General features: G+C 41.8%; 1 protein-coding gene across 1 annotated transcript in view; it reads left to right on the top strand.

The window, feature by feature from the left end:
* The window catches only part of DPY19L1 (dpy-19 like C-mannosyltransferase 1), a gene marked incomplete at its 5' end in the record, with an annotated part of 83,615 nt that overhangs the window by 21,305 nt on the left and 42,716 nt on the right, over window positions 1–19,594 (top strand). Inside the window, 3 exons of the mRNA XM_080929819.1 lie at window positions 1,643–1,763; window positions 2,386–2,479; window positions 16,241–16,298. Of these exons, the coding sequence (XP_080785945.1) occupies window positions 1,643–1,763; window positions 2,386–2,479; window positions 16,241–16,298 (273 nt within the window). The remainder of the gene's footprint in view (window positions 1–1,642; window positions 1,764–2,385; window positions 2,480–16,240; window positions 16,299–19,594) is intronic.

Below are 19,594 nucleotides of genomic sequence, written 5' to 3'. Positions count from 1 at the left end.
TGTTGATTTGCATTCTTGCTGATTTTGATAGACAAGGAAATTATAAGCACTTGGTTCATTTTATTTAATTCATGTATATGAATGCATTTCAGTGCTATATAAATACCCATTTCTATTTTGAAGAAGAATTCCTGTTTATGCCCCCTTGTATCTGTTTCTATTGGGCTTCTTAAAGACTCATTTTTTTATACATAAGATGTATGATTATGACATTAATGAAATATTTATCTTTTTAGCTGTAGATATGTATTTTCCTATGCAACATTTTATGCCCATGAATCTTTTAACTTATGACTTTTAAATATGCATGTAAAATATTTATTCTTTATAGTCATAAACTTATGTTTATATTCTTAACTTACTTGGAATTTGTATTGATGCATTTATAGAAAAGAGTATTCTTTATACTGGTCTTCTATGTAACTCATCATGATGACAGGCCCATCTTCTCACCACTGACTTGAAGTAGCTTTCTCTTCTAAATGTACAGTCAATGTACTTGTCAATGACTGTCCCTTCTGTTGGATTTTATGCTCAGTACTGCCTCACTGAGGTCCTGAAAGTGGACTCTGAGCGCAGATTTGCTTTCAGCAAGTGTTTGAGGGAGTGCCCTTGGGTTGTACCCGCAAGAGGGTGGTAGAGGCAGAAGAAGGTGTAAAATGGGGTTGAGCTGTGGTGGAGTCTCTTCAAAAACCCTCGCCCCAGTGAATCCATGGGTTTTCTGGGCCAGGATAGCTTAGCACAGTTATGCTCTCTTTGGCAAAGGCCCCTGAACTGATTAGCTTATACTAGGCTGCAGTTTCCTGTTCTTGTGTATGACCTTGAGTGCATTACTTTTCTCAGTCAAGAGCAGTTCCGTAGAGTGGGCAGTGGCTGGACTGGGAGTGCCTCTGCCTGGAAGGCAGCTGAGATTATGTCCCCTGCCTCCACACATGGCATTGATGAGTCTGTGTGTTTTTGCTGGTGTCCTGCTATGCTTTCAGTGAGAGACCTTTGTCTTTATTAGAACGTTCTGCTTTCATCCTTTTTATTCTCTAAAGTAATTGTAGATATTGGGATTTGGGATGGAATTGTTTTATCTTTATATATTACTATGAGGTGTGAATTTATATCTTGAAAAATTAGACACACACATATAACTTGTTTAGTTCTTTTACATTTCCTGGTAGAATTTTATACTTTTTAAAAATGTAAATCTTGAAGATTTATCATTTCATTTTTTTCTTACCTGTGTATTACCCGTGTAAGACTTGACTACCAAAGAATCTGTGGGAGAGGCTGAGCCTCACTTAAATAGAGTCCCTGTGGGAGGATGAGCCTCGTTTAACTACATATAGAAGGAGCCAAACAGCTGAAGCATGAAAACACAGTTTGACAATGATGCAAAACTCTACAACATGTCTAGTAATGAGACTTATTTCCTTTTGCTTGTTTGGTTTTTTGTTTTGTTTTGTTTTGTTTTGTTTTTTTAAATTTCAAGACAGGGTTTCTCTGACTTTCCTGGAACTCACTCTGTAAACCAAACTGGCTTCAAACTCAGAGACATCTTCCTGCCTCTGCCTCCCAAGTGCTGGGATTAAAGGAGTGTGCCACCCTTGCCTGGCTTGGAAATTATTTCTTATGATGTCTTTATTTTTTTAAGGTAATCTTAGCCAGCTGGTATCGGATTTATACCAAAATAATGGATTTGATTGGTATTCAGACCAAGATATGCTGGACAGTTACCCGAGGAGAAGGACTCAGTCCGATTGAAAGCTGTGAGGGTGAGCTCCTCTTTTATGTTGTCTAGTTGTCTGTTGACTACAGTATACTTCCTCCAATCTTAGTGATTTAAGTAACATCCATTTTATAATGCTCTTGGATTCTCCAAGTTGTAAATTTGGGCAGGCTGGTTTGCTTCCATGGTCACTGGGTAATTACATGGCTGGAAAAATGGACTGAGGAGGAAGCTGTTTTGGTCACATTTGGCCCTTGGGTAGAATAGTTCAGGTATTACCTGGGATGTCCGGATGCCACCTTTCAATGGACTTTGAGCTTTTTATAGCAAGGTACTTGCCACAATGTAGCTGTGCTCGTCCCTGGTTAGCTTCACCCCAGCTGGATCGCTGTGGCTGCTGAAGCCCTCTTCCCAGAGGCAGGGCTCTTGCCTCTGCCTTACTCTGCTGTAGCCCAACCCACCCCATCATCTCCTGAAGGTCTGTCTGCAGACCTGCATATCTGAGTAGTACTGTTTCATCTCTATTCTGCATGCGTGTCCTGTTTTCATATGGGAACCAAGGAAACCATTTATCTGGCAACTGTTTCACAGTAAGCACAGTTTAATGTAAATTGCCAGACTCATAACATAATTTGTGGCTAGAACATATGCTTTGTTTATTTTTAAAGGATTGGGCGATCCTGCTTGCTTTTATGTTGCTGTAATTTTTATGTTAAATGGACTAATGATGGCATTATTCTTCATATATGGCACGTATTTAAGGTAAGAATATTTCAGTATGTATTTGCAAAATATAACAAATTATTAGCTAATAATTATTGATAACTTATTGATCAGTTTTAATAGTGATTTTGAAATATTTGTGGTTACATTAGCATTTCTTATTTATCTCATTTCACTGTATGGTAACCACACTTCAGATTGTTGAGAGCCGTGGATGTCAACCTTCCTCATGTTGTGACCCTTTAATTCAATTCCTCATTTTGTTGTCATCCCCCAGCCACAAAATTACATTGTTCCTTCAGATCTGTAATTTTGCTACTGTTATCAGTTGTAATGTAAATATTGGATTATCAGTGACCTAAGGGGGCACGCACATCTCACAGGCTGAGAACCACATTGTAGAGACCTAAATAGAATATGGTGGGCATATGTGGTAAATGCTAATGATTTACAGGCATGTGATCATACATAATATGTGTCATTTTTATGAAATACAAAAGTATCACTTTTATCAGATGAAAGTGATGCCCATTGCTTTGCTAGTGTTAAAGCATTAGTGTATTCCACACATGTATTTGCAGTCTGCCTAGCTTCATCGTCAAGCAGTGTTCATGCAACATGAGTAAGGATAGTATTTAAAGGGTTTATGTTTGTATTTTCCTCTGTGTTTTAATGGTATTTTACAAGATGTGTATGTTTGTCTGAACTATTATATTTCATTTGTGTATATGTGCAGGTATACATAGGTGAGTGCATATGAATGTAGGGATACATGTGTGTACAGGTGTGCATAGGAGGGTGCACATGAATGTAGGGACACATGTGTGTACAGGTGTGCATAGGAGGGTGCACATGAATGTAGGGATACGGATACATGTGTGTACAGGTATGCATAGGAGGGTGCACATGAATGTAAGGACACATGTGTGTGCAGGTGTGCATAGGAGGGTGCACATGAATGTAGGGATACATGTGTGTGCAGGTGTTTATAGGAGGGTGCACATGAATGTAGGGATACATACATGTGTGTGCAGGTGTGCATAGGTGGGTGCACATGAATGTAGGGGGTGCATGGAGTGTGGAGGTGTGCATAGGTGGGTGCACATGAATGTAGGGATACATGTGTGTGCAGGTGTGCATAGGTGGGTGCACATGAATGTAGGGGTGCATGGAGTGTGGAGGTGTGTATAGGTGGGTGCACATGAATGTAGGGGTGCATGGAGTGTGGAGGTAAGAGGACAATGTTGAATGTCTTATGCATTGCCAAACACTTGAGACCAGGTCTCTTGCTGGTAATTTGCCAAATAGGCTACGCTAGGGGATTGGCAAGCCCTGGAATGGTCTGTCTCTTTTTCCTGAGAGCTAAGATTACAAGGGAGGATTACCTGTGTCTTACCATGGGTTCTAATGGATTGTACAGAGGTCCTTGTGTTTGCAAATCAAGCACTTACTGCCTGCGCCATCTCCTCAGCCGCTTGAGCTCACATGACCTTGTAAGCATCTTAGATATTTCTTCCTGCTGCTTGCTGACTGTAGTGTAGGACTTCGAGCATAGGAATGTGCTTTTCCACTTGAGGTAATGGAAGGGAGTTGGGCTCCTATAGTGCCCTGTTATCTTCTTTGCATTTTCAGTTTAATGGCTTGAAGACCTATGCTTTTAAGTCAGTGCTTGAGGACACAGCAGTTACTTGATAAGTGCTTATCAAATGGAGAAGCAACTAGGTCAGTTTGAAATATATTTGCAATATATATTTTTATAAATATATACTTATATATTTATAAATAAGCATTAAATATATATGTACATAAATAGTGTTATATAAATATAAAGATTATATAAAACAAATTATATAAATATAAATATAAAACTAGAGTATTAAAATATTTTATATGTGCTTATAGATATAAGTATATATTATTTACAAAATATGCATGAATATGTAAATAAACATATTTATAAACAAATGGGTATATATTATATAGACTGAAATACTTACAGACGCTTTACTGTGTTTAAGAGACTCAGCTCAGGTTAGATAAATGCAAACATAGTTGCTGTTAGGCAGCACAGGCAGCTCTGCTGTTATTGTTGAAAAAATTCCTTTACTAGAGGAAACAGTCACACTGATTTCTTACCATGCTTCTTGTAACTTTTGTATCAAAGGCTAATGGGGTAATATCTGTGCTGAGAATAGAAGGTTCTGGTCCGATTCAAGGGGTCTTAGTGGCACTGGCCCTGTACAACTTTCTTAATGTTTAGCCATACCTTTCCTGATAAATAAATACTCTTCTCTATAGGCAATGCGTGTTCATCTGTTCAGTCAACTCCTAAGACACATGCTAGGTTGTAACTTCTTAAGAGTGTGGGCTATGGCAGGATGCGAGCAGGCAGCGGGAGTACAGTGGCATGATGGGTATCAGTGGGAGACAGAGGCAGCAAGAAAGGGAGGAAGTCTAGAATCCTGAGGAGGGACAAGCTTATTCTGATGGGGGGACACCAACCCAGCCCTGAAGAGTAAGAGGGTTTAGATAGAACTGTCCAGGAGGTGCATCCCAGGGTGAGGCAGAAGCTGACCCAGACAGCAAGCTGACAGTTTGACCTGAGGGTTCATGTCCCCGTGGGCTCAGAGGCAAAGTTACAGGTGTGCAGACTAAAGGATGAAGGCCTTAGTGCAAGGCTGGTTTCACACCTACTTCAAAGGGAGTGGAGGCAGCTAGCAGGTTACCAGGCAGTGGGGTCATGATTCAGGCTGAGTGATTATCTTAAAAGGTCCCTAAGTGCCAGAGGCACACAATGGACAGTCAGCTACTAGATACTAGAGGGCACTACCACCTGCTAGGAGCTCTGAAATCAATTTTGTAGTGTGGCACTCCAGTTTTCCTCATGGAAAGTAGTATTTTAGGAGCTGAGGAACCTTGCTTTTCAACATGGAGACCGAGGTTTCACCTAAATCCATAAACCCATGTATGTTACTTACTTCTCTGTGGCTGGACAATACACAGTGGCCCAAGGCAGCCTATGGAGAAGGTGGTGTACTGTCTGTTCTGGCATGGAGGCATCCCAGCGGGTGGCAGGCATTGCAGAAGAAGCAGGCAGCTGAGAGAGCAAACTGGAAGTGAGGCAGAGCTGTAGATTTTCAAAGCCCACCTCTACTGGGAGCCAAGTTCTGAAGTGACTGAGCACATGGACATTCTCATCCAAACTACTATGCCATATTTAAAACAGCAGCAGCAACAAGAACATCAACAAAAAGCTTGGCATGGTGGCACATCCTGGCACTGGATAGGCTGAGATTGGTGGGTCCTATGCTCCTTGTCCAGACAACCGAGTGTGCTTAGCCAATTTCTAGGCTGGTGAGAGACCCTTTCTCAAATAACAAAAATTATAGACTGTACCTGAAGACATAGCCCAGAGGTTGTCCCATGTACTTTAATGCAGGCACACACACACACACACACACACACACACACACACACACACACACACATACACACACACACACACACACACACACATACACACACTCACACACACATGCAACAAATGCTAAACTGCACCATCTCCAGTAGCATCAGTAGCACTTAGGGTTGCTATCCTTGTGTCTGTGTGCTGGGTTATACTGTAATGCCTTCTCTGTCTGTACTTGCCGTCCTCCAGAGGGCTACGTTTAAGCTGGTGGTGAGGGAGCATCTTAGGTCTGCACATCAGAACCTGTTCTCCTCCCAGGGCCAAGGCTTACAGCTTATGTGAGCTCTGCCTCCTCTACTGCCTTTGACCTCTCCTGTACTGCCTAAGCGTGATGCCCCCATCCATTGCCTACATTGCCAGTGCACATTCGTTTTCCAGCTCTGTCTTTGCTGTGTGTGTAACCACAAAGTAGAGCTCCTGCTGCCTGTCCCCGCAGATGCCAATAAGCCAAGCTAGGAATTAGCCTTTAAATCCCACAGATCTGAGAAGGCAGAAGAAAGACATCCTAGAAACTACATTCCTCCCTGTCTCCTGACAGCAGACTTCAGGGCATGACAATGGGCCGTCCATCATGCCACAGTTAGCCTTGTCTCTGAGGTTCCTGACATTTCTGCTTCTCTTGACTTGCCCTCCACTTTCCGCTCTGAAGGCCTCTCTCTGTGCAGTGGGCTTTGGATGCCCCAAGGCCACTGAGACTTGAACAGCACTGGGTTAGAAGCTGCTTGAAACAAACAATTCCTGAGTCAGTCTCTCTCCAGTCTCCATTTCCTTCCTCCTCTCCCTCCCCCACTCCATGCGTGTGTGTGTGTGTGTGTGTGTGTGTGTGTGTGTGTGTGTGTGAGTGTGTGTGTGTAGATTCCTTTCTGCAATTTGAAGTCCAGTGTGACCTGTCATTTTTAGTATGCCCTAAGTAATTTTGTTAGCTTGCCATCTGGCTCAAAGGTCTCTCTGAGGATAAATAGGGAAAACAAGCCCAGTTTCTCGAGTACAGATCAACACCACCAACACAGAGGCTTCTTTGACAAGTCCCCTTCTTCACTTTGGCTGGATGGCTGTGAGTGCAAGTGTGAAGTCCTCATTCTCTGTTCAGTAGGTTTGTGGAGCTGCTGCTTGAAGTCCAGGAAATGAGCTTGTGTTTCTGGGTTAGTATGAAGGGTTAAGACAGCCATGTAGGATGGTGTGTGGGGAGCAGTACAGGCCCCGTGGCTCTCTGGTTGTGCCTCTTTCATGAACACCCTTCCTCTGCTAGGCATCTGGAAGCTTCTAAACATATTCTTCTTGTCATTTAATAGATGTGTTGTCCTGTAGGGAGATTGAGTCACTGCTGCCAACTTGAACTTTAACCACTTTCCTGTTCCTGGATCTTGGAGGTTGAGAATAAAAACTTCTAAACCCTCAGCTCTCCCTTCAACTCCTGTGACCAGTTCCCATTCTTCAGCTATCTAATAATAACCAAGCTGGTTATTAGATGAAACTAAGATTTAGATAATATTGAGTAATTTTTCTAAGATCTCCAGAGAGCTGTTGGGTTGCATTATTGGGATTTAAATGTAGACAGAGCTTCAGAGTGTGTGCTTTGCATTTTAAATGTTCTTTTTATAGAAATTAAATTATCCATAGCTTTATTTAATTTATATTTATAATATGCTGAGTAATGAAGGAAAAATAACTTTATTCTATTTGCAAGGAGAGGGCTATTTTACATTTTTTAAAGTTTCACCTAAAGAAACATGAGGCTGAATGACATTCAGAAGGCTCCAGACTTTGTATGTTTGTGTACCCTCCCGTATCACAGTTCATTGCTAATATGTCCACTGTCCCAGGACTCAGGTGTTCTCCAGGCCGACTGTTTCAGTCCTGCCGTGTATGCCGTTTGTCAGCCTCCCATGTGCTCTGCTCTCAGTGTCGTACGGGGCTTTGTGACTATATGAGTCGTTTTCTCATTGATTTCTTTTCTTGGTGTCACTATATTGACTTTCTAACTACAGCACAAATTGGAAGAAAAGGAGGCAGCCGGCTGCAGTCTGTCTGTGACCTTGCAGGTCCCCTGTGATGTACTCACCCTCATTCTCCAGGCTCTATCACCCAGCTATGGCTGGGGTTTTAGATGATGTGCAGTTTGCCTCAGTGTTTTATAGATAGTTTTTCTTCTAGTGGTTTTTAAACCAAAAGTAACAAAACCTTACACGTTTTTTTGGGGGGGGGGTTGTGGGGTGGGTAGTTATAGTAATGCTGTTCAATACCATCTCATAGGGACATTTGTTCAATACCATCTGATAGGAATACCTTTTCAATGCCTTTTGATAGGAATATCTGTTCAATACCATCTGATAGGAAAACTTTTATAATTCCTTTAGATAGAAATACCTGGTCAGTACCATCCGATAGGAATATCTGTTCAATACCATCTGGGACTTTCCTATGGCTTTGCTTCTCACAGTCATTTGCTTGACAGACAACTGGCAGCTGTGTATCTCCTGACAACCTGATGCTGAGGAAAGTATAGCTGTGTGGTAGTCATTACACAGCGAGCGTCCCTGACCTGACCGGGAAGATTTTAGATTTGGCTTTTATATTTTGGAGTATTTGTGTAAACATGTAAGGTGGCATCTTGGAATGGCACCAAAATCTAAAAGTGAAACTCGTTGGGTAAATAATTGCTTATTATTTTGATTTTCCTGGTTTTCCATATTGACTAATCCTCCAATTTTACAGCTGAATTCTAAGTTTATTTTACTTTTTCACTTTTTATTTCAGCACCCCACCTTTGTGTTTCTCTTGTAGAGCCCCTCTTGTTTACTTCCATGTAGGTGGGCTGTCTCTAGACTACCTTCACTTGTTTAAGGCATCACACATCCCAGGCTATCCACAGGTTACTGTGGGCCTTCTGTCTCCACTATCCTGAGAGTTCTCACCTTTGCAATTTTCTTCAGTTGGAATTCTGTAGTGGCCTCTTTCTTACACATTTCTTTATTTTGGAGAACCACATTCTTTCATAGTTTGGAAACAACAAGAAAACCTAGAGATCATTTTAAAATAAATATGTCTTGCAGATTTGAATATTTCTTATTTATTTATACTCTGTTGCTGTTTGCTTTGTTCCAAATTCTGTTTTTTTCTTAGACATTGAAGGCTTGTTTTTCTGTTTTCTCACCTTCATTGTGTGGTAGTGTTTCTGGGAAGATATAAACAGTCTATTCACCTTGGATAGGGAACTGGCAGGCTAGCACCCAAAGACTGTACTAAAATCAGCCTGTTAAAGCCGTGGAGTTTTGTTGCAGTTACCTATGGGAATAAGGGCGCGGGGGAGGGGGGGCTTACAGGAGGTGAAATGACTCGAGGACAGCTGCTTTGCCATGGCACTCTCAGCTGTGGGTGACAACTCATGAAGCTGGAAGCTTGGAGCACAATGCACACTGGGGCAGCACAGCATGCTAGAGAATATCCTTTCCAAGAAGCTCTGCTTCTTCCAGGCTTCTCTGAACTGCCTTTTCAGGGAGCTCAGCTTGTCTCTCAGTTATATGTTTGGGGAGAGGGGCACTTGGTGAGTTTGATGAGTATCAGGGACTTCCTGAAGTCTTTCAGTTGTTTATTTTCTGGACTTAATGGGCTTCTCTGCAGAATGGAGTGTTTTACCTTTTTTACATATTCTGTGCTTTTGGGAGCTTCCCTCCAAGGTGAATGTTTTATCTTGGACAGAACTGCCTCACAGAATGAAGATCTGCTATCAGTTCCTTCTGACACCCACCCCATTTGTTCATTTTGCGTCCTTCTTTTCATCTTCATTGCCCAAAAAGTCTCAGTGTAGCATATGACAGTTTATTCTGTTTGTGGCACTCTGGGTCCTGCATCTTGGACAATTACTGTCTTCAGTCTGCATGAATACTTTGTCTAGTGGTGTTTCTGAGATGACTTTCTTACCTGTTGTTTTCAAAGTCCAAATAGATTAGGTATTAGAATTTTTAAAAATGAAATAAAATTTTGATTTCCTCTCTCATTCTGTTATACTTTCAGTTACTTAATTAACTTTTAACTTTTAACAATTCTCTCTCTCTCTCTCTCTCTCTCTCTCTCTCTCTCCCACTGTGTGTGTGTTATGTTGTTTCTTATGTTTAATTTCCCCTTGAATTGTAGTTTTGTTTTTCATCAGCAGAGTGACTGACCCTGGCTCCTGGCAATCTTTAGTACAGCAGTGACAGTTTTAGAAGTAGAGAGTTTTAGAACCTGAGAGGATGACTCTTTGAAGGGAGTGGGACTTTCAGACTAGCAGACACCGTGAGTCTGGAAAGCTGTCTGTAGAGGTGACCCAGACTTCTTTTGTCTGCAGCTCTGTCTTTGTGGCCCAGCAGTGTCTGCATGTGGAGAGCAAGCAGTCAGGAGAAACTTGGACTCTTAACCATTTTTATTCCTGAATGAGTGTGGTCTGTGGACAGGATACCTGTGTAGTGCTGCCACCCACACAGAACAGTGACACACAAGGTCTGAGTGTGTGCACTGCCCAGGCAGGGCATGCTCTCCTAGTCCTCTTTGACCTTCACATCTTGTGCTGAGCTAGCTTTTTTAGAACTGACAGTCTATTTTTTAACCCCATGCATTTCTGCCAATTTAGGTGCTGACCAGGGTCCCCAAGGCCACTGTGATCTCTCTCTGAGGCTTTCCTCCTCTTTCTGTGTCCACTCAACTCTCCACTGCATCTTTGTTTTTTGTAGATGGAGCTAGTCAGCAGAAAGCACCCTTTCTTTGGCACAGGCCCCTGTCAGGCCTCAGAGCACAGTGCATCCTCTTTTGTCCTTGTCCTAGTCAGGGTTTCCATTCCTGCACAAACATCATGACCAAGAAGCAAGTTTCGGAGAAAGAGGTTTATTCAGCTTTCACTTCCATATCTCTGTTCATCACCAGAGGAAGTCAGGACTGGAACTCAAGCAGGTCATGGAGCAGGAGCTGATGCAGAGGCCATGGAGGGATGTCACTTACTGGCTTGCTTCCCCTGGCTTGCTCAGCTTGCTTTCTTATAGAACCCAGGTCTACCAGCCCAGGGATGGCACTACCCACAATCGGCTGGGCCCTCCCCCTTGATCACTAGTTGAGAAAATGCCTTATAGCTGGATCTCATGGAGGCATTTCCTCAACTGAGGCATATCTTTTCTTTGTGATAACTCCAGCTTGTGTCTAGTTGATACAGAATCAGCCAGTACAGTCCTTCTCTTCCTCTTCCAGCCTCCTTGGTCACTGAAGGTCAGAGTGGCTCTCTCGGTAGCAGAGAAACCTTTTCAGCACGACTTTATTCCTAGATGTGTTAGAGAAGGCCCAAGGGCCCAGAAGACTTATCTGTACTCATCTCCCCATTAGATTTTGTTATAGCCCCCTTTACTTCTGAAATGAACAGTCATTACAGTATAGTCTCTGTGATCAGGCTCTAGGTACTGATTAGCTATTCTTTCGAGGTTCTGTGGTAGAATGAAATGCTTTTTATTCAGTGTCTTAGTTCTCTACTGCTTTCTACCTGTTAAATTTCTCATGAGAATATATTTTATACCTGTCCTGCCTCTGCAGTTTTATGTGATATCTTCTACTTTTTACCTTATCTTAACGCAGGCCTTTACTGCTTCCCCTCATAGGATTTGGTAAAGTGTGTCTTAAATAGGTTGTGTTGCACTGTCTGAAACTTAGCCAGTTACATACCTTTCTGAATGTTCTAGTAACTTGGCCCGCTGTCATATCTTCCGTCCAACCCATGTGGTTTAACAGTTGTATATGAATATTTAAAGGCAACTATTTCTCTTTAGTATGCACAAAATGATGAATGTTGTTGTTAGAAAATACTAGCATCTTTTCTCCAAATTCTTTCCCTGGTATGACTTCACTGTCTTAGCAAATGACACTTCTTTCACAGTAGTGCCCATGCCTGCTCCTGGGTGGTACCTGTGGCCTTCCTCTGCCCTTGGCTCCATTCCGGGTGGGTCAGAACATCTTAGGTCCATGCAAGTTCCTCTACATCACTGCCAGTCCAAACACGAAGCCTCAGGACACTGGCTGTCCAGCCAATGTGTCAGCCTTTCCCTCAACATATTGTTCTATACACTGTAGTCCATGTTTCACTTGAGGCCTAACGACGCAGACATTTGAACATTGCTGATGTTTGGGTTGAAATTGAGAAGTAGAATGGTGGCCAAGTGTTGGGAGCACAGAGGTGGCTTTTGCAGTTCATTTATTCAGAGTTTTGTGGATGGTAGCTGCATTAGGCATGTGGCTATGTTTAGAGAAAGGTGACAGGCCTGGGAGAAGGAGGCCATGTGGCCATAGCCCCCCTCCTAGTAGAAGAGGATGGCAGCCTGGGCTGGTGTATGTGGGTGCTAGAAAGGAAGTATGTAAACATTAGCAGGTAGAACTGGAGAGTCTCCTGAGAAGCAACCAGACCAAAGACATGGTGGTTCTAGCAGCGGCAGAAGGAAGCCACTGGGCTGCTGAGCAGCACAGTGAGAGCTCCCCCTGGCTGGAGGGCACAGTGGAAAGGCCTATAGTGCCACAGAGACTCCACTGACCACATACTGTTGACAATGAGTTGATACCTATGTCTGGGCAAGTGGCTAAGGACAACATTGGCATGTTTGTCCGCACGGATCTCAAACAAGTGAACACCAGCAGCCATTTATGTATTTGTTTATGATCAGGTGCCATCCCTGAGGGTCTACCATGGCAAGCTTTGGTCTGGTACTAAGTGTATGGTTCCTACCATGTGATAGGGAGGTTCGGTTAATTGCCTAACAGACACAGTTAAAGTAAAGACATTAGCTAGTTGTTATATAAGCTGGAGACCAAGTAGAAAATACTTTCTAAACCCCATGTAGTGGTTATTTCCTTCCCTGTCTACTTTCTTTTAAGAATCATTATCAGTGTACATATGTGCACAGGACATGTAGGTACCATGGTTCAAGAAACAAACCCATTGAGTTGTTTCTTTGCTCCTACCTTTGTGTAGTTCAAGAGCTTGAACTCAGATTACCACGCTTGAGAGGCAAGAGCCCTGCCCCTGCGCCCTCTTACTGGCCAACTTGTGTCTTCCTTTGAGTCCCATTGCTGTAGGGAGAAGGTTTTAACTCAGGCCTAGTTGGTGCTTTCTTCACTGGGCCAGCAAGGCCTCAGAGACTTAGTTCCCCAGCTTAGGACTGGAAATTCTCCTCCATTTAGCTTTCACATTTGTCTCTTTCCTGTTCTTAAGTATTTACATAAGAAAACTGATTCCAAGTGTTATTTACTATAGTTTTCAAATTCTGAATGTGCTTTTCTTCAAATGTTCTATTTTGTGTTCCATCATTTTGTATGTAGTACTACAGAGAATAAATTAACATTTGTCAATCAGAGGATTAATAAAACCCATTAAATTTGAGAATTGTTTTTAGTCTTTAGAAATCAAGGAGTAACAAAGATTATAGAATTATTCAGTGTCATAACTAGGAGGCATTTTTAATGAATATTTAAAAATTTAAGCTTTATGCCCCACCTTACTTTTCTATTTAAGATCATTGAGGCTCAAAGGGTAAATAAAGAGGCCAGGTAGACTTCTCAGTGGATAAAGTGCTTGCCTGCACAAGCATGTTGACCTGAGTTCAGGTCACCATGTATAAAAGCCAGGTAGTCTAGCAGCACACACATGTAATCCCCAGTGCTAAGAGGAGGACATGGACGATGCCAGGGCTCACTGGCTGGCTAGCTTGCTCCAGGGGCACTGAGAGACCAGGAACCACACACACACACACACACACACACACACACACACACACACACACAGACACACACACACACAGACACACAGACCACATAAGCAAAGAGATAAGTGAAATCTATTGAGTAGAGGTGACAGATGTTCAGGAAGCTTATAATTTAAATTTTATAAGTTTGCACAGTGGTGGTTGCTTTGGATGGTTAGTGATAGATATTGCAAAAGAGGAAAACTGAGATATCAACTGAGATGGGGAAAATTAAATAATTTTACATATTTTAATTACCACATCTTTTCTGGCTAGTAAAGTAACATTTTTGTGGCAGATCAGAATCATAGCTTAGTATTAGGGACATTAATTTTGATTTTTATTTTTGCAAGTCACATATTTAAATAGTGACTGCAGCTCAAGGTCAACTCCACCTCCCAGCCTTGCCTGTTGTGAAGGTGGGTCAGAAAAACCCGCCTCCCTGCTTGCAGGCACCAGAAGAAGGTGTCAGACTGGGGCCTGCGCTCTACAGTGTGGTGAGATGGGTATGGAGAGCAAGCGCCCAGTCTTGTGAGAGCCTCAGGCTGTGGCAGCTGAGTGTGGATGGGCAGCTGCGGCAGTGGCAGCCCGGGATCGGTCAGGCTTTGCCCCTCTTAGAGGTTTCGTCTCCCTCTACTTTTCATTAAGAAAAACTCAAGTTAGAAGAGTTTAGCTTGGGTTCTGATTTGCTCAAGAGAAGTCTTAGAAAGGGAATGTTGTATGTCCTAAGTGTTTCTTTTTGTTTTACGTGTTTTACTATAATCAGAGAATGAGTTATCTCCAGAGCCCATTGCTATAGTGACATGAAATAACATATTCTCTGTATGGTCAGGCTACTGTATATTTTTTATAAAATTGAGCGTTTTGGCTATCTACATCAAATCTTTGGCATGTTTTCCTTGGCTTATGTGACCTGTCACATTCTGAATGTGTGAAAACAACCAACATGGTCATATTTTATCCCATTCTCTGTTTATAGAAGGATTAATGTTAGTACTTGACTGGTATGTTGTTATAAAACTTTCTTTGCCATAATATAATTAGAATGAAATAAATGGCATCTTTAGTGATTGAGCAGACAGCACAGTCCATAACAAATTGTACATAAGTTCTGTGCCGTTCTGATGAAAGACACATGTGTTTTTCACTTCCCAGAATGAGTTGCTGAGAACCACAGAAAACTGCCCCTAGGAACGGCTGGGCATAGGGAGCTCTCCTGAGATGTATTAAAGTAACCAGAATCTTATAGGATAAAAATGGTGCCATGTGACAGAAAGAATTACAGAATTAAGCCAATTTACTACAGTAGGAGAGGTTGTGGGTTGTAGGAAATTACTGTTGGGCAGGCTGGGTTTGCATTTCTCTGAGGAAGAAGGGGGGATTACTTGTTTAGTATTTTAGCATGAATGGTAACTTCAAAGAGAACAGATTAGAGATCACCAGATAAAAGATCTAAGTGGAAACACATGGTACTTAAGGAAAGTATAGGTGGTATCTATAAATTTTTAAAATAGAAAGAACCTCTCTTTATGGACAGGACATGCAATGGAGAAGAAATAAAAATTATTGACATACTTAACCACATAATATTTCTAAAGTTCTAACTGAATACACTGCAGATTATGTCAACTAATTTGTGACACATATGACAGTCAGCCTTTTGATCACCACAGTCTTTTCAGCAGAGAAGTAGGCTGTCATAACATGAATACTTAAGGGTGTTTGTAGGCAGTTCATGCAAGAAGTATGTGCATTTCATTGAAACAGTACAGCTGTGGTCTATACAAATGGGGAAGTAAAAATGTAAATGACAGTGGGTAAATTTTGCTTGTGTGAAGGGCAGACTTTGAGAGTCTGAGCTCAACCTCGGGAGGAGTGACCAAGTGCTCACCTGCACAGGTCACTCTTATGTCCTGGAGAAGAGAAGCAGGAGCATGTGCATTTTCAAGAGGTAAACATGCTACATACAGGCGGCTGAAAATCTGCATATCCATTATAAAGAGATGAAGGAATTGTTGCACTTTGGGGCTGTGCAATATGTAAAGATGCTTTTGGTACCAAGCATTCATTAAAAATAATCATAATAAAGCAGGTAAGAACAAATATCAAATGGATGTGAATGGTATACTTACACTAGAAATTGTATGATTATAGAGAATGGCTTGGAAGGAGAGACACATGCAAAAATGCCACTAACTTTCTTAAATGATGTCTTTCAGTTCCCCAACCCCTAAGCCCTGAACATGCACATTTTGTGGGTGGTAATAAGATTGTTGTTTTTGTTTTTCTGAGAGCAGATCTCTTACTCTGGCCTCATATTCCAGTGTAGCTAAGCCTGGCCTTGAACTCCGGCTCCTCCTGCCTGTGCCTCAAGTGCATTTGTCATCTTAGTCAGCTGGTAAGTAATTTGACTAGTGATAGTTTGGAAGAAATCAAGCATTTCGTAAATAAGTGTAGGAGAGGTCCTTTGTGGCAAAGCAGTCTGTGTTGGTGACAGGTCATCGTGGTTCTGTTTTAGATAAGGCTTGATTGATGGACATTTCTGAACCGCATTTTGTTACATTCTCCTACCCTCTTTTGCAGTGGCAGCCGATTGGGAGGCCTGGTCACAGTGCTCTGCTTCTTTTTCAATCATGGAGAGGTAAGCAGTGTGAATCACTACTGAAATGCTAACTTCTTCCAATTAATTTCCTTAGGCTTAATCTCTGATAGTGTTTCTTAACCACGTGATCCAATTATTTTGACCCAGATTTGAATGCTAGTGGTCTCTTAAATGACAGTAGTTTTACTGGTTTGAGAAATGATTTTAAAGCCAATGACTCTTATGTTAGGGGTAACATACTTTTAAATATCCCATTCAGACTATTTGCCCAACAGTACAAAAAGAGCAATGTTGTCAAGTTCAAACCCTAGCTTCTCCATTTATTATCTGTGACACCTAGGCAAGTCAGTTACTTTGTACATTCCTCTGCTTTGTAAATGATGCTATTTTTCTCAGTTATTGCATAAATCAGATGAACCCATATGCTTGTTAGCTCAGATTGGTAGTTTTATTCATCACTACTAGTTTTCACATAAAATTCTAATAAATCCAGATTTTCACTACAGTTCTTCCCCTAAGTTAATCATACGTTTAGTGACTTTTCTAGTGGTATGTCTGTATAGACTTCTCATGGAAATGTTTGTATGGGGAAGGAAAATGCATGGGAGATGGCTCCATCTTTTCTCTTCCTGCCCTGAGTGTCTGCAGTCTATGAACATACACAGGTTTGAAGATTGAGTAATAAGACCACACAGTCTGGAATTAGAGCGTTTGAGTGAGTGCAGCCGCAACAGGACGTGGCTGCAGCTTGGGTTCCCGTCTGTGGCAAGAAGGAAGCTTCGCCTCGTTCCTCACTGGGTTCTGCACATTGTAATAGCCTGGGGCATGGGCTGTTTTAAAGCTGGTTATGAGAATGATGTGCGAAACGATAAATCACTGTGTACTAGTGCAAGAAAGGACCATTGTATGATAAGAGTAGGATTCTGGGGCTTGGACTACTGAATATGTAGATCCAGATGCAGCGAGAAAGGCACTGTTGTTGAGCACAGAAGGCCGTTGTGCCCCTCTGTGTCCTGGGTGATTAGGTTCCCTCCTTAAGTTTTTCTTACACTCTTGATGCTCAAGTAATAGGATCATTGCTTCTTAAAATCTTCAATTCTAAAAAGAATAGGTGGTTTTTTTAGGTTGGTTTTTTTTCTCTTGACATTTTTTACCCATTTAATTTATTAAAACATGCTTAGTTAGATCTTTTCTTAGGAAAGGGCACATGAAACAATCACAATTAGAATTTTAGTTTTATGGAAATGACTAGCTGTTACATATATTTGCTAGTTTATGGCAGAAATGTTACATTTTTATATAATGACATTTTAGTTTAAAGCATACACTACATTTTTGGAAAAATATTGGTAAGAATTCATGTAACCAAAACTTACTATAATTTTGTGTATCATTTGGCTTTCAGATTATGACACTGCTGTTCTCATTTTCTTCTAATTTTTTAAAGCAATTTTTAGCTGAGTGCACACTTTTCCTCTCAGTGTTCAAGAGGCAAGAGTGGGTGGGTCTCTTTGAGTTTGAGGCCAGTGGGCTCTGTAGGTTTTAGGTCAGCCACAGGCTGCAGTGAGACCTGGAAACAAATGAACTAATGTCTGTGTGTATGTTTCCAAAGTGTCCCCTTTCTGTGTGAGGAGAATCTTCTACTCAGCTTGTACCCACTCATGATCTAGTAACTCCGGTAGAACATTGCATTGTGAAACATTGTATCTGTTTATTCTGTGAGTTGTTAGGGCACATGGCAGCATCCCTGTGATGGCGCTGGGCCGCTTGTGTGCTCCTCATTCCTCATGTGTGCTCTGTGGCTGAGGAGTGAGCCGCCCTGCTGCCCCAGCACTTAACTTTCTCCGAAGACATGTTTATTCACAGAAGTGAATTATTCACATGCCAAAATACAGATGTAGCTTGTTACTTGCTTTTAAGTTCTATTTTCATTACTTAGTTGTCTTAACAGTGCATCTAAGATAGAATTGGGTGTACTGAAAATTTTTTTCTCAAATATAGTATTACAAAGAAATATTTGCCTTAACAGAAGAGCTGTTCTGTTCATAGGGCAAGGGGTATTGCTTGAGGGTAAAGTACTTCCCTCATATTCTCAAAATACTGGGTTTGCTCCCCAGCCACCTAAAATAATGTGTTGCACAAATGGATTAATACAATTTTAAGAAAGAGTTTGAAACCCTTAAAATCTGAATTATGTGGAAATGGGACATAGGGCTTTTCAGCATCATGAGCGACCACACAGAGGATCTGCATTCCAGGATAAAGTGTGAGGACGAGCTGCTTCTTACTGTTTCCCTTGTCATCATGGGACACTGGGACCAGGAAAGCCAACAGCTTTGCCGTTTGTCAGTGTTCCCTTGTCATAAGACCAGAAATACGTGCTCTAGGTTAATGGTGCTGCATACTAACTGAAAAGAATGGGGACTGGGGACTACTCAGCCCTGGAGAGGACATGCAAACATATCCTTCCCAACAAGACCCAGGGGTCTTCCAGGAAGAGCAGGTGGAAAGATGGGAAGAGCTGGAGGTTGTGGTTAACATAAAGGAAAAGTATTTGCAGCCACAGCAGGGTAGTTGCACGTGTGAATCACAGTGACTGTGACAGCGTGTACAAGGCCCATGCAAGTACAGCCATACGAACTCCATCATAACGTGAGGAAGGTGGGCAAGAACTCCCACCCCGAGCAGAGGAGCTGCTAGTGTTCCAGAACTTCTGGGAGAGGAGCATCAGGATTTTTGATGACATGACTCCCGGGTAGGTAGACCGTGTCCACAGGGTAGGCTCCATTCCCAAAACAATCCAAGCACAAACTGGACTTGACTCATGGTGGTGGGCCTTTTAAGTTGGGGGAGGAAGGAAAATGTAGTTACAGAGGAAAATGGTGAAGGAGATGTTAAAAATATGTTGTATGTAATTCTCAAAGAATTATTAAAAATGGTATTTAAACAAAAGATGATGGAGCGCAGGCTGTAAGAGGACACCATGAAAGTCACAATATGAGGAGAGTAGCTCAGGGCTACAGGGAGAATGTTCCATGTTGAACAGAGACAGTGGGAGAAGCCAAGTGTCACAAGTGCCCTTGTTGGCATTCTCCTGGCAAAGGTGGTTATCGCAGCTTGAAACTGAATAAATACCATAGAAAGATCTTAGAATATATATAAAAAAAAATCTCAGCAACTAGGAAAAGAAAATGGTGAACAGAAGGAAGAAGCCCTTGAGGATGTAGGGAAAGTGAGCTTACACAGTGCTCATCACAAGCTATTGATGGAAAATAAGAAGAAAACGCTTCTCTTAACGTGATTTGTCAGAAGCCTTTATAAACAAAAGAAATTGG

The sequence above is a fragment of the Micromys minutus genome (genome assembly GCF_963924665.1).
Source record: "Micromys minutus genome assembly, chromosome: 16".
NCBI classification, from domain to species: domain Eukaryota; kingdom Metazoa; phylum Chordata; class Mammalia; order Rodentia; family Muridae; genus Micromys; species Micromys minutus.
Note: the sequence above shows the minus strand (reverse complement) of the source record. Positions and strands in the feature narration are given on the sequence as shown.